The sequence below is a fragment of the Gnatocerus cornutus genome, chromosome 9 (assembly GCF_029298725.1).
Source record: "Gnatocerus cornutus isolate USDA-ARS CGAHR chromosome 9, icGnaCorn1.1, whole genome shotgun sequence".
NCBI classification, from domain to species: domain Eukaryota; kingdom Metazoa; phylum Arthropoda; class Insecta; order Coleoptera; family Tenebrionidae; genus Gnatocerus; species Gnatocerus cornutus.
Window position 1 is genome coordinate 5,996,524 of NC_142241.1, and position 15,816 is coordinate 6,012,339.

General features: G+C 37.3%; 4 protein-coding genes across 4 annotated transcripts; 1 reads left to right on the forward strand and 3 right to left on the reverse strand.

Annotated features, from left to right (window-relative positions):
• Positions 1-322: 322 nt before the first annotated feature.
• LOC148168168 (uncharacterized) lies at positions 323-1,172 on the reverse strand. The gene is made up of 2 exons (XM_088045962.1): positions 774-1,172; positions 323-716 (listed from the first exon to the last, which is right to left on the reverse strand). Exons 1-2 carry the CDS (start codon positions 1,162-1,164, stop codon positions 388-390), a joined length of 720 nt encoding a protein of 239 aa, XP_087902088.1. The 5' UTR covers positions 1,165-1,172; the 3' UTR covers positions 323-387.
• Positions 1,173-3,579: 2,407 nt separating this feature from the next.
• Positions 3,580-4,248, forward strand: Osi11 (Osiris 11). Its single transcript, XM_088046184.1, has one exon. The coding sequence runs from the start codon at positions 3,580-3,582 to the stop codon at positions 4,246-4,248; it is 669 nt and encodes a 222-aa protein (XP_087902310.1).
• A 3,585-nt stretch (positions 4,249-7,833) lies between these two features.
• LOC148168170 (uncharacterized) lies at positions 7,834-8,598 on the reverse strand. Its single transcript, XM_088046185.1, has 2 exons — positions 8,214-8,598; positions 7,834-8,159 (listed from the first exon to the last, which is right to left on the reverse strand). The coding sequence occupies exons 1-2, from the start codon at positions 8,596-8,598 to the stop codon at positions 7,834-7,836; spliced, it is 711 nt and encodes a 236-aa protein (XP_087902311.1).
• A 3,098-nt stretch (positions 8,599-11,696) lies between these two features.
• On the reverse strand, positions 11,697-14,895 carry Osi10a (Osiris 10a). Its single transcript, XM_088045120.1, has 4 exons — positions 14,411-14,895; positions 12,380-12,564; positions 11,977-12,241; positions 11,697-11,922 (listed from the first exon to the last, which is right to left on the reverse strand). Exons 1-4 carry the CDS (start codon positions 14,893-14,895, stop codon positions 11,742-11,744), a joined length of 1,116 nt encoding a protein of 371 aa, XP_087901246.1. The 3' UTR covers positions 11,697-11,741.
• Positions 14,896-15,816: the final 921 nt, after the last annotated feature.

A 15,816-nucleotide genomic window follows, 5' to 3' on the forward strand; every position in this document is an offset into this window, starting at 1 on the left:
GTCGGAGTGATTAATCTTCCCATATCAACAATTAAGGAAGCAGGTTGCGTGAAATCTCATATGACACCGGAATCTATGCTAATTTAGCACAGTGTGCTACAAGAAGAAGAACTAAACAAGCATAGTCATTCGACACACTCTTTTAGTCACGCTAATTACGATATTACCATCAATATCACGTTGCCGCGAGGAACACATTAACACAAAATTTCTACAAAAATCTTTTTATTGAAGAAAATCGGAAATACTGTTTGGTACGAAATACAAACAATAAATAACATAAATACAATAAATAAAGATAACAATTAACAATGGCCTTGTGTGACAGAGAAAGGGAAGAAGTGACCAAAAAATCGGTCAATATTTGTACAATTCGACTTAAATTAACTATTTGGGACTATACGCTTTGTACGCCAATTTCTGGGCCTCGTCGAACGACCTCTTGTCCCAACCGCCTCCGCTGGATTGCCAGCCACCGCCCCCACCGCCGCCGGACGACCATCCGTGACCACCGCCGCCACCGCCTCCGTGTTTCGAAGCGAAGAGTTTTTTGATCGCGATGATTCCTGAGAGAAGTAATGCGATTTTAGCTGTGATAAGTGCTTTTCCTGCGAGGAGGAAAAGACCAGCAATCGCGATGGGGATTAAAGCTGCCATTTTTGCAGCAATGCCCATCATCATACCGCCCATCATGTTCTTCATTTTCTTCCCACGACCTGTAACATGTTTAGATAAAATATGGGTGGTTCTAATGGTCTAATGTTTAACAGTACCTTCTTCCAGTCCCATTTTTGGTATGCTGACTTCGATGGTTCTGGAACCAACAAATTTGGCGACTTTGTCCAAAAGTATTGTGGTCAAGGCTTCATCTTTCGCGTCCACGGCTCTTGGAAGGGTGTTTTCTAATTGTTCTTCGCTGAGGGTTGCTTCAGGAGTCACGTCGTTGGAGCGCGTGATCATGACACCTTCAGTAAGGGCAAAGTGATCCATTCTTCCGAGTCTGTCCAAAAATGTGATTGCTTTTTTCTTAAGACATGGCGAAAATCCGTCACTTTTACTGCAGTCATCGTAAATTTTCATCGCTAAACGTATTCCTGCGCTATCGAAGGACTCTTGTCCCAGCGCCACGACGGCGAAAGCCAACACTAGCACCAAACTCTTCATCACTGCGAGAACCGACAACGACTGATACCGAGAGTACCAATGGGGCACTTATATACAATAGCTTTGACACTGACTTTGACCTTTTCTGGTGACCTCATAAGAAGTTCCCATAGAGAGAGAGACGTCTTTGCGCCCACACCCGGTTTCATTGACACATTTGCCGACTACCCTACAAGCGTGATTGGCCGGATTCTGACCCAGAAAAGTCAAAAACAAACACTATTGGCCAGTGGTACTACAGACCCCTCCAGCTTTTACGCTCGAGTACTTTGAGCAGATTCAGTCGACAGTGAATCTGGTTTATTAGAAAAGTGATGCTTGAAATGGAAACTAAAAATGTTTTGGTTTATTTGGCGGATTCATTACGCCAACGACGAAAATGCAAGTGATTGGTTTTTTCGTTGATGGCCACTGGGCAAAGCGATGAGGCGGAAACGACTTTTTGTTGCTGATTTTAAGGAAATAATTGGTTTTTCATGCTATTGTTCCGCGATTTTTTATTCAGAGATCAGAAATCCATAGCCGCAGAGTCGAGTTAATGATCGGAATAGTAATAAATTCGAGGAAGAAATTTATTATATGTATTTGAAACCTATTTGAGAATAAATTTTATTGTGTTTAATGTAGGAGCAGGTATCGCTTCTTTATTTTAGTTTTATCGAGCGTTTTTATTGAACATGTTTTAGTACCTCTAGAAGGAAAACTAATACTTTAATTTCCGCACTTTGTAAAATTAACATAATTTGACAGCGCCGATTTCCTGAAGAGGCTTTTAAAAACATTTTTTACGATGGAGTCTGTGGCTGTGTCGCGTTTACAAGAAACTAATGAGGCAAATAACACAGATTTTAGTGTAAAAGAGGGCAGGATACGGACTCGTGACTTTACGTCCAAAATGGTTAACTCAAATTTTAACGTTTAAGCACAGTTGCTGCTATACATCTTTACAATTAGAATTATGCATTATTGTAACTCTAGTAATTGGTTTAATCAATTAGTTTTGCTTCCAAATTCAATAGTGCACACGTAATTTAATAGTCTCAAATTCAAAGCCACGAACTAATTAACCCGATTAACCACAGGATTTCTCTAATAGCACCACCCATAAAACAATATAATTACAATATGTTGGACTTTTTAGACAAAAGTGAAGATGGGATTGTTGTGGTAATAAACCACACATCCGTATTTTCTTTTCTATTTACCTACATAGGACACCTCATAAGCACCTCTTTCGTAATTACGAAATTAGGCCTCATTGTCACAGCTGCTGTCCTCACAAATTAATTTTAAATCGCTCATTACACTAAAAAGTAAGATTTCTGTCATTATATTTTACTGTGGACACAGTCCAGTCCCAATTACACCAAAACGACATTATCAATGATTCTTAAATCCTCGTGTTGAAAGTACGAGCGCGGACCGCGACGGTTTTAAAATCAAAGAGACAAAGAATCAGGTCAGAACTCCACAATCCAATCATTTTTTCAGATTTGCGTATCTCCACGAATTTGCATTTTATATTCTGGTTGTTTTGATGATCTTGGAGATGTACAATTCGTGCTTTATTGTTGAGTATTTTTTTTTCTCAGATTACACGTGCGTAACAATTTTCCCAAAAGTATGTCAAAAGATGCGTGAACCGATCGAAATTTAGGGTTAAAACAACCGCAGAGTTGTTCCGTTTTATGACACTGTGGTTTGAAAAACATTTTCGCAATGTCAACAACGAGGCCAATTCCGGATCCATTAGAAGAGTACTTGTACAGGAAAAATGCAGTAATGCACTCGTGTAGATTTAACCTAATTCTCAGGTTTTAATCACAGAACAATATCTTTGTAATCGTTCGCAATCGAAGGTGCATAAGAGTGACAGTAATGTGGAGTACCGGAACACCATAATCTTATTTTGTAATAAATTGTTCTTTGTGCTTTTATTCAACAATAATGCGTGCGGTCTACTTCGGCTCAGGACGTGCTCATTAGCTTGATTGTTAATCTTAATAAGGAAGATGTGTGCAATTAAGGATTTTTGCCGGGTATGACCTTTTTGATTAGATTGTCGTTAAATATCGATCAGCAACGCCACTAAATTTATGACTATACCTATGTGATTTTAATTTTAAGTGTTATTCTACTTTTTTTATCTGTTCACTTTATCGGCTCGTGAAGAAACGAATTTATGACTCCCGACACTTGCGTGGACACCACAAAATTTTATGATGGTCCCACACAAGAAATAAGGCATCAATGGTCACGTGCGAAGAAAAACTGTTTCTCTCACCTATTTATCTATCAAGCAGGAATTTGCGTGATGATCTGAAATACTAATGAACCAAGTGTGAAAATTGCCCTAAAACACGAACTCCTTCTGATATATTGAAGACGTACGCTTCAACATCTTCAGTTGTAGCGATGAATTCCACACTTGTTTTTTTGAGTCTGTTGGCTATTGTCAGTGCAAACCCTTCTAGTTTCCAAGTGTTGAGAAAATTCTACAGTAGGTGCACCAACCAAACTGAAATCTTCAAATGTTTGAAAATACAGAGTTTGAAGATTGTAGACCGGGCTCTTCATTCTCACGCCATCCAAATTATGGATGGTGTGACACTTATTGGTGACAGACAGAGTCGTAGTTTGGTACCTCTCAACGGTAGTAAACTCGACAAGTTGTCCTCTGAAGAAGTTGATGATATGCTTAAAGACACCACTGCGAGATTCTGGAATAGTCGGAAACTCGAAGTACGACTTCCTACAGTTTTGGAAGCAAGAAAAAAAGGGAAAGGTGGAGGATGGGCTGCATTACTTTGGGCGCTAGCTATCAAAGGTAGTTTCTTAGCGCTAGCATACCAAGGCATCGCCGTCATGTCCGGCACATCCATCATCGTCGGCAAAATGGCTCTTCTCTTGAGCGCAATCCTCGGTTTGAAGAAACTCGTGAGTAGCAACCAAGAGAAGACTACTTTTGAGATCGTAAAAGTTCCAAAACACTCGGAGACGCATTCTCATTCCACGTCGTACGAAGATGATGACCATTACCACCGGTATGATAGCTTTGGTCGAAGGATGGGTTACAATCCCTAATTTATTTATTTTGGGCTCGTGTCAGTGTAAATGTAATAATTAAGAAAGAAACTAAAATAAAAAGTCTTGTAAAACCAGGTTTATGGGTTTATACGGTATTGAGCATCTGTTGGTTCTGCGAGTAAAAGTGATGTCAAGTTGTGCTGAACAACCAATCGGTTGTGCATCTCCGCATTAGCACGCAAACGTAGGAATTGTGCTAAACGGAGATAATTGATGCTTAGATAGATTTCTTCTTGTTTATGGGTACTTTCGCTATTGTTTATGCGATTCTTCGGTCCACAAGGACGCAAAAATGTCGACGAGGATGTTGTGAAAATGCAGCTTTCGACTTTTTTATTGAATAAATAGATCGATGCGCCTTATAGAGAAAAATCGCGACCTACTTGGCGACATTTCTTTTCAAGAGACGTCTACAAAAGCACCGAGAATACATTATATAACGTTGGATGTAAATTGATTGATATTTTCACGTTAGTTGAACGAAAAGAGAGTGTAATCATAATTTTATTGTAAACTTAAATAAAGAAGTGCATAGAAAAGAAACTCGTTTGAATGAAAATGACCTTATTTAGATCACTAGAGCTCATTATGAAAGGGATAATATTAATAAACTATATCCATGTCTCAATGAATCACAATTAATAGAGACGCGTGAAAGCTTCTTCACATATAAAATTAAGATCGACACTTGGCACGTTTTGTCCTGTTATTACTGCATCAATTACGCTTGTCTCAGTGAGATAATTTTAATTCATTGCATTAGTGTTATGTGCGTGGATAAATCCAATTAACGTAATTAGCGACTTTATTAATCTCATTAAAATTCACCGGTTTCTTGTAGAGTGTGCAACAACACACACTGGTAGCGCGTTAATTCAATGAATCAGACATGCTGTGAAATTATATTTGGTGTAAACGAGGAAGAGCGTACTTTCTTATTACAATATCCGGCAGTTTTTGAAACAATGAGCTTAATCTTGGAGCTCACGTCTAAATCTAATCCACAATAAAAGAAGTGGAGCGTGTTTTACAATTCTGTCTGCACTATCTTCAGTTTTATAATAATAATGCAGTTTTATGTTTGGGTGGAATATGCGGAATACATTGTTCTGCGGCAGCGATAATGTTAGAAGATATAAAGGAGATTAGACATTGGGTGTGGGGTTGGAGCCAGTTTGTCACAATTTTCTAATGACCTCTTCGCCGGTCAGCACTGATTTTTCTTCACAATGCGACAGATGTTTTAATGATTATTATTCTTTATTGCTTGCAATATCAAGAAGCGTTATTAAACTTAATTGAGCACCTGTTATATTTATATGTATGTGTACTAATAAATATAGAGGTATCTTTAAAAAGTAGGTTTTTTGCGTCTTATTTGGTTCTGAATGAAGAAAGATAAACAAGAAGTAGTTGCCTGAAAAGGGTAAGAAGTGATTTCTAATGAAGGAACTAATCAATTTCCTTCGTTAGATAATTGAATGATTTACACTGTGTACAAATTAAAACTTCATACTGCACTTTCTTTAGGATTTATTGTGCATTTCTCTTAGATGCGTTATCCTTGACCCATATAAACTAATTTATGAATTTGCTCCATAAAACTGTTTTCTAGCTTTAGGAGAAAATAAAACTGACTTTAATCTCTTCAATGTATCTTCTGTTCTGTGATACTTTTTAGTTTTATTGTTATAATGTAATTATTAATTTTTACGTGGGAATCGTGCCTAGTTCGTAAGGAAGGTAAAATTCTTATTTAATAGAAAAATTACAGGACATTGAACTGCAGAAATTGGTACCAAAACTTGAACTTCAGATCAACATCGAAAGTCTAACACCTATAACGATATTTTTAGATTTAATGATACACTTGAAACACCACTACTACAACATTCCGCTTACGAAATACTTAATAATTAATCTTCTCAAACATTTCCATTGACGGTTGCACCCAAATCAAGATTACGCAATATTTTCACAAACTCGGTCACTCGTCCTGCATTTGGAACTGCATAAAATCAAGAAATTCTAAATCCGTGTCATCGAGATCTTCGCCTCGAAATGTTAATTGTGAACCTGACATTGCGACCTCTCGTTATTCACATACTTGCTCATTTAACAACAGAAGATTCTGCACCTTACGCGAAAAAAATTCAGGCTGATCTTGAACAACGCTGCTCACTAGGTCGACCAATTTCTCACAAACTTCATAACTTTCACTCCTACAGTTTGGGGAATTGATACCCGATGAATGGGAACAATTTTAATAAGAAGTGGGAGAGGAGTAGTGTCAGTGGGTGGCATTACTCCCCTCAACGCATCTTAGCGACAAAGTTCTCGAAAATTGTAACTCAAATTCATTGAGAAATACAATGCCTATCATTACTCATAAAAAAATTAAATTGTTGCATTTTGCATTCGAAGGAACAAATTCCTCTAATAGCGAAGAATTACTAAAGGAGCAATCATGTTAACACCTCGTCTTGCTAAAAATGATAAAACAATGCCACGACGCATGCATTCGCGCTGATGGGGGTAAATTATTTTTATCTTCCTCGCTCCAATAGCAATTATGGTTTTCTTTGTTGCGCTCATTTATTTGTCCATTAATCGGTCTTGGACTCACCGAAAATTCATGTTTCTTGATGTGTGTGAGAATGAAAGAATGCAAGAATCTCTTTCTCGCTCGGTGTCCCCCACTTTCTATTAAATTTAATTCCATGCATCGGGTGCCAATTCCCCAAACTGTATATGGTACATGTACCGTGTGCTCTGCTTGTGGGAATTTTTTGTTTGCTCTTTGTTTAGTAATGTGTGCATTATCTACATTTCGGAGACGCTTTCCTCAAAGTCAATCTCAATGGTGGGCCGGGAGATCGCCCCGATTTCGCACCGCGAGTTTCTAAAAAGATTCGATTACATGCGAAATGATTGGGGAAATATTTGCTATGAAACTGAATACATAAAAATGTGCGAAGGCAGCTAATTGTGTTGTCTACATTTCTAGCCAATAGGGTGCGTAAAAAGTTCATTTATTGAATGTACGTTACACTTCGGACGAGTTTCTTTTATAAAGCTTATCGATGCTTACATAAAACGTTACACTAGTTACATAAATTACTCTAGATCTGGCAGATTGCAACGAGTGATGAGTACTTCTTGGACCTTGAAATTTTTTGCCGATTTATTAAAAATTAGGACAACCTGTTGATTTATGTACAAAGCGTGAATTCGCGGTTTTGATTCAGATTTAAACAATAGGGACCTAAATTAATTAACTAGACCATCGTTGTCTTAATTACATTTTTCTAGGTCTTTTAAAAGTTGAAAAATATTCACAAGATTGTCTTGGTATTATTTAGCCAACAGTTAGCAAGTATGTAACAAGATAATATTAGGATTCCTTTTGAAGCTATTTGTTTTCCGTGCATAAATATTATCATTGTTACTTCTTGCACATTGTACTTAAAATAATCAATAAATAAAATAAATAGTTAAAACTACCGACCAATTAACGAAAGTGTCACTACTTACAAGCGACTAATTTAGTTGCTTAAGTAGTGACATTTCTTTGGCTTATCTCTAATACCCAGCATTAGTTTCGGTAATGTGGGCTCTGTACGCGACATTTTGGGCGTCATTTGTTAAACTCCGGTGCCAACCGCCTCCTCCATGACTGTGGCCATCGCTGGCGTACACCACATGGGAAGTCTCGCCGCCTCCACCTCCTCCTCCTACGAGTTTTTTAAGCCCGACGATGGCAGACATGAAGAGTGCGACTTTGGCAAGAACCAAAGCTGTACCAGCCATGAAGGCAATTTTCCCCATGAAAATCTGAGCCATCATGGCCGCCATGCCGCCCATCGCCAGTACCATCATTCCTCCTTTTTTATCTTTCTTTCCTCGACCTGAAAAAGAAAAATTTTATCACTACTGAACGAATTCGTGCAAAACGATTGTACCTTCGTCGAAAGCTGGGGCTATGTTAAACTTGACCACCCGTGACTTGAAGAACTCTTCGATTTTGTTGTAGAGCAAACCGCTCAGTTTGGAGCTTCTTGCTGTTACTTCGTTGGGAAGCTCTTCTTCAGGAGGGTTGTACTGGTAGTTGGGGTTTCTCGCGATTTCCACCATGTCCATCAACACCAAAGGCTTGTCGCTCATGATTGTAGCGTTTAGGGCGTCAAGTGCTCGTTCTTTTAAACACAATCCGGGGAACTTCTGTCCTAAACACTCGCGAAATGGAATCAAACTCCGGAAAGTCTCCCTATCGATATACGCCTCACTGCTTTGAAAAAACGACAAGAGCACTAGAACTAGAGCCATTTTGGCGTAGGTGACACACATGGTGCTTGATACAAACTGATATGGGCGAGAGATTGCAAAACTTTATATAAAACACAGAATTACCAACCGTAGCGAATGTTCTACAGAAACAAACTCACGAATTCGGTGCATACATATTTAAGAAAAAAATTAGGTGCTGTGCCGTTTTGGTGATGCTCGCATCTAATGTAAGTTTTTCCGGTCTCTTTCATTTCGGTTCCAATGTTAGTCCTAGACAAGTGATCTCGAAGATACAAGTGCGTTAAGTAATCACAAGACAATTAAAATCAAATTAGTTTGACATGAATCAGGAGCAACAAGGGAGTCGCTGGAAATGTTTGGCCCGCATTGTTGCGGTCGAATTCGCTTCAATTGTATACAATTACTGCGACGAAATCGAAACGTTTATTGATGGGTCATAAATGGAAATCGGGAACGTCGATTTTTAAATATTCCATATCTACATGATCGTAAGATAACGTTTACGCACAAGCAATTATTTTGTTGTGGCCTGATTTTATTGTTCCAACTTTACTTTTATAGCGGTACTTATTGTTGTTACAATTACTACAAAACAAAATTTGTAATTAATACGTGTAATTACTGTAATTAGATGACCCAACAAACTTTTTCTTTTTCAAAGAAGCACCTTCTGAGAAAGGCTGACTAGTTCTTGTGTGAATACATGCTTTATTTAAAAGTCCACAAAGGTGTTCTTTGTAAAGTTCACTGGTTTTTAGCTGAACTGCGTTCGTGAGCTAATTATTTTCTATTTGTATGAACGCAAAATGCGCAAAATAAGACAGTTATCTGAATAAACCTAGAAAACTGTACCATTTTCTCACTCCATCGTGTTTAGTTTATCGCCTTTTAACCGGTTCGCTTGCATAACGTGATGTGCAGGAACTTGGTTAACAGGGCAGTAAAATTCAATAAAGAGGTTTTAAAGAATTATATACATTTTATATTTTTTATTTTGTCTGGAGCAATAATATCAAACGCCACAATGTTGAGAAGATTTTATTTCAGAATTATATGATGGATAGAACCATGAAAATAGCATTGAAGCATAAAAACTTATCTATTTTATTGTTCTGAGTTGTTTGACATTGTAATACTGAAATAAGTTGCACTTATTTAAATGTACGTAATATCAAAATATGAAAATAATTTTCGCTGATCACATTCAAACCACTTGCAACAATAAAATTATTTAAACATATTTAAACATTCAACGATTGTAATTATATTTATAGAAACTAAATAAATTAGGATTTTTTAATAAATTAGTCAGGACATAAAATTTATGCAAATAGGTGGTTTGAATGTGATCAAATAAACTTCATTTATTACCTATAAAAGGTCCCAATTTTAGTGGCGGAAGGTGTATGTGAGAGCTGAGTGTATCTGACAAGTTAGGGGTTTTCATCAAAGTTGGTACTAATTTAGCGTGGGGGGTGTCAAAAAGGTTTGTTTACATTTTGATTGCCACTTTTGGTTAAATCAGGAATTTATTGAAAATACAAAAAGATTTAAGTCTAATTTGATGAAAAGTGGATAATAAAAGATTTGTACTACGTGATGTGGATGTTTTTCCGACTAGTAAACATGTTCCTATTTTTCCGAATTGAACCTTTGGGCGAACATTTTGCATTCTTTTAATCGAATCTGGGTTTAGAATCGAAGCAAGTGAAACCATTGAGGTTCAATGAGCAAGAAAAGACTATTTTATCAACGTTTAGATCCTCGAAGATTATATTTTTTTCTTTTTTCTTGTGGAACAATCGGATAATTTCAATGACACGGGTCTCAAAGTGACGGTTTTAATTTGAGAATCATTTAAGCCATAAACTCAACATTACTTGCACCCACTGCAGCCTTTCATGTTAATTAGGTACAGTTAAAAACTAGCACGATAGGTTATGTTTAATTACAACCCTTATTTTTCAATCTCACTGTGAGCTATGGAGATCTATCTTTCAATCAAAACAAGTTCTACACATAAATTAAATAATTTTTCAACATTGCTAATATTGTTTTTGTCATTTTAGTTAAATGTAAACAAAGTCATCTGTCAACAAGACAATGCAGGCAACCTAATAAACCAAAAAATATCACTAGGAGGTACAACCTAATGCACAATTTTGCGTACAGTCCCAAAATTTGGGCACATGTTGGACTTTGGACCTCACGTTCAAAATAAACAGCGTATACTCATAATTTTTTTTTCTGTTATCAAGTTTTATCAACATTTTTTCAAATTATTGTGCGGTCTTTAAGGCACTTTAAATTATGTTTTCCTCCGCTCAGGCTGTAATGTTCTGAGAACAAGTTTTTGTTGGACGTACCATTTAATTTTGCGGCAGAAGATTATAATAATTTACTCGATTTGTTTTGATTGACAGCTGAACTACTTAACAGATTGGATCCAAAATTTTGCTTTTTCTTTTTGTTTAACTCCGGAATAATTACTCGCATATATTAAATTGAAAATTCGGTAATCAAATATGAAAATATGCCCCATATGCTCGATCTACATTTTCGAAACACAAACCCGAAACTTCAATTATTAGTATACACCACCCATGTAATGTATTCTTTCGTTTCGCTGAATAATTACCAACACCTTTAATTTTCGTGAACACAAAATCCACATCCATGTAGCACGCATCGTTAAAATATGCAGCAGGTGTATAAAAACTGTTAGACGTAATTTCTCCACTTTTCTGCATCCGTGTTTAAACTTTCCTTGAACACTACCAATATAATCGACCGGATCTCTATAAAATTTGCTAGAACCCAGTTTTACTTTTATTAATCGCACACGCGAAAAAAACTACATTCCGGAGTCGCTTTTATCGCTCCGGGGAAATTACATAATCGTCCGGAAAGCGGTCTCAATCCGACTTGCGTGTCCGGTGCTTTCGGAAGGAAAAACAAACAGTTTTTTGGGTGAGATATGTCTTAATGAAATTTTCTGAGACCTGTACATAGAAAGTTAAACGAAACTGTGTTGAAGGTAGCTTGGGGCCGAAGAATCCAGGTCGCATCTGTTCACGAAGATGAGATACGTGAGGTATGCTAATTGGGTGGGCTATGGAAAAATGAAAAATATCGTGTGGGTTAGTTTCGTATATTTGAAGAGGAAAGGTATTTTTAGGGTGTCAAGTCGCTTTTTTGGCTTTCTCGTCTTCACTCCACGCGAAATTTCTTCCTTGCGACGTCGGCGCCGGAGTTTCCTCAGCAGGGAAAATTTTCTGGATGTTGCCGTGGAGTTGGAGTTGGTCCACGTTGTTTTCAGCCAGAGCGCGGTAGTAGATGTCCCGGTAGTCGTCTTCTGGGAATCTGAAAAAAATAATTTCAGAAACATTTCATTTAAATGAAAATACAATACGACACCTGTTGTGGAAATTACCGCCTGCCCCGAATCCTGGATTAAAACTGCTGCTTTGATAATTACTCTGCGGGTACCTGTTACCACCACTTCCCAGGAGAAGAGTTCCTAATCCGAAAGCACTGCTAACCACTAGTGCAATTTTACTGATAATAATCGCTTTTTTCGCCAGGAGGGCCAACAACCCGAATAAAATTGGAATAAGGGTGGCAACATTGAACTTGAATCCCAGAAGAAACGGAACCAGAAACTGGCGCGCCAGCAATCGACCTACAAACGTGAATCATAGTAATTTAACCCTTGAACTTGACCAGAAAAGAATCTTCTAAGCGGAAGCGACAAAGTCACGGCAAAACCTTGAACTACTTAGTTACAGACTTCCGCATAGTTTCTCCTCAAACCAATTACCGGTTCCTAGGTCTTTCACCGCGTGCTTGTTGAGGACCTCTTGGTGGGGGTCAACGAAGAACTCTAGTTGACCACCTGGTGAAGTAGAGGGCGCCACTCGCATTGCAAGCCCGGGGTAGACAAATCCCATGTCCCATTGTAAAGTTCGATGAGCAAAAACGTGGCCTATCGAGTCGATCCATGTTCTGAAAAATATGCAAGGAATTTTCTGAAAATGTTGGACCATCTTGATACTGAAAGCTTGAAATTCTATTCGATTAAGTTCGAGCGAGGAGATAGAACGCGATTTATTTGATTTTGACAGTGATTTATTTATTGGACTTGAGAGACGCTAGCCGTAATTTTCAATAGAAATTTGATACATCGGAAATTTTTTAGGGTGATTTTCTATTCTCGGATCGAGCGGAATGTGTTGTTTTTCGCATGCTTTTGATATTGAGAAATATGTACACGATGTAACAATGGATTCTAGTTTACATGGAAATTGCCATTTTTATACTGTTGGAGTTTGAAATTTTTTGTTATCGAGATCGTCGAGGGAATCGCACTTTATGACTGAGTTACGAAGAATTTGTATTGCTATTTCTTGCATTGTGGAGGGTTTTGAATTTTACGAACTGCAGCTACGACAAAAAATTAACAAGCGTTGCAAAGCTTCGTTTACCACAATTGCTGGGAAAGTAAACAGAATAATAGAACATCATTTTCGAGTATTGTATTGTTGGTTGCATTTATGAGATGAGTTCATGTGGTTTTATTTCTTGTTTACAGAAGAATGAAAAATAACAAGAAACCAATCGAAACGCGTATAAGCAATTGCAAAGGTAGTAAATATTCTGTTTAGAAACGGATTTAAGCACAAACTGTGTAGGTGTAGGGATGTTGACAAGATTTTGGAATTTATACAAGAGATTCTCTTTCGGTAGCTAACTAAAACCGAGAGGATTTACAGACCCGGGCAATGTTTGAATTACGACCCTCGGGATGGAATACATTTCAAAGTATTCTAATTTGTTTCAAGAGATATTTCCGGGCTATACTCGTAGTGAAATTTAGAGATTTTTATTTAAGCCGGAGCATGGCATTTTTACTCAGTTGGTGAAATTTTAATGTAAGGAAAATGTTTCGTTACACTACTTAACAACTTGCAAATCAGGATTCAGAAACGTTTTTTAGAGGATTAGTTTTGGGTATACCGTATGAATATTCATTTCTGCTTCAATTTATAAGTTTATCAACTTTTGCGAAGCGTTAGCTTTATACATAAGTGTGCTCTCTATAAAAAAGAAAATTTTCAAGCATTTCAATGATGTATCAGCGAAAAATTATTAAATTACGTAATTTGAAAGATACAAGAAAGCGTTTGATCAATGATCAGACTTCTATTTTTTTGTTTTTTTTTCTGCTGGGAAAAGGTGAGGTAATGTTATGCAAGGAATTCCGAATTTATCCTTTTTTTTTTGTTTTAGGTAACTATTTAATTGTGGGTACCCATCGAAGACAAGAAGTTTGGCAATTAATTCTCTTTTATGTGGCTGCTTTCTAACACAGAGGAACCATAAATAATTGCTTTAAATAGTCTGCTGCAGTATTAGCCACAAAAGGATTTAATAACTCGAAGAATGCTTTGGTGCAGTTAATGCACAAATAATAAAATCCTGCAAATTCTCGTTAAAATATCATTTTTTTTGTCTTTTTGTTGCATTAAAATATTATTCGCAAATGAAAACGGGAATTCTCTTTAATTAAATATTTAATTTAAACGTTTCTTTGCGCGTTCATTGTCAGATTTTCCACTTGTTGCTTAAAATTTTTCTTGCAAACCAGCATCATTAAACGTAACATTGCAACAACGAATTCCACCTAACGTGTGCAGGACCTGTGAAAAACTCCATTTCACTCGCATCGTCCCACATTTTCTATCCGTTTCTTTTTCCTTTGGCAACCCTCAATTTCCGCTAAATTCTTTGTGACATTACAAAGACAGAGACTGTTACTTTCCCTTGTCCACCCTCATTTCCTTTGACTTACCTGAAATCGGCAGGATCCCTTTCGTCGAAATTGTACGTTTCCCTATATTCCTGCTGACTTCTGCTCAAAGTAACACCATCAATTAGATCGAATTGGGGGTCGCTATCTAAACTTCGCAATTTGCTAATAGCACCAACGCCTAAACAATATCCTAAAGTGACTGAGGGTGAGATGATGCACTGGCGAAAGGAGTCTTCCACTGAAGGGTGATTAACACTGTTACACGTCACTGAGAATAAGAAGAAGGATAACAGCAAGGACGACTTGTGTGTGGATGCAGACATTTTTGCAAAATAAGAGCGAAATTCGCGGGGAGATTTTATATAGTAGACAATAGTCATGTTTGAGTGAATTTGACTTTCAGTGAAAGTGCAGGAAATTACCGTATTTTGAGAGATAGACATCCTTTGTTTAAAGTGGTTCACATGATGGAGAGAGGGGCACAATTGCAACATCTCGTGTGAGAAAAAAAACGAGATTTCCATAAAAAGGTGCACGTGTAGTGTCTCCACTCCACCCGTGCTTGAATTTTTAATTAAATCCTTCAATTATAGGATTATCCCGTCCTCGAATTCGTCCTGTGTAAACGCGGCCTGGGTGTCAAGATAGAATCTCGACAATTGCTTTCTCTTTGAACCGTATTTCCTTCTTCCTTTACAAAAAGGATTCGAGCGATTTTTGCCCCTAAACAATGACATACGCGACCGTTACGGTTCAACAAGAATTTTCCGCTCTCATTTTGATTTAGTACGCTTTCTGGAGATGTGACAGACATCGAAATCTTGCATGTTCAAGTGTAAGGTTGTCTTGTTGAATTTCTAATTAACCATCGATTCATCATTAATTAATTTGTAGCAGGAAGAAAAGCAAGCACTGAAAGGAATTGTAAGACGGCGTCATTACAATGGGTAATAAAGGCTATTGTTGGGTGTGATTGGGGTCTTTGGATATTTGAACAGCGGATGGACCTTTGTTTTCGGATGCTGTTAATGTAACTGTAATTCGCCATTCGTGACGTGCATCTTTTATTCGTATGAAAAAGGATAATTTTGGCTAATAATCACTTTTTCATTAGTTTTTTACATTTCCTCTGTTGTGGTTCTAATCAATTCTTCCTCTTTAATCTCCTCTTGTTTTGAGAGGATTTCAATCGAATCCATTAATGATTTCTTAAGCGGCTCATCTGACCGAAACTACATCAAAGCTCCATTTAACTTTTATACAGCACTAAATTAGGCATCAGAATAATCGAAGAGAAAAATTTATTCCCGAGGCAGCGAATTTGTTTTGTTGGTATGTTTTGCTGTAGCAAAAGAAACTTCGCAGGACCGAAATTATGTAAATAGAATCGCCCGGTGAAGGCACAGAGTAAACAACCGAAATAAATCTGGTAGAACTACTAAATC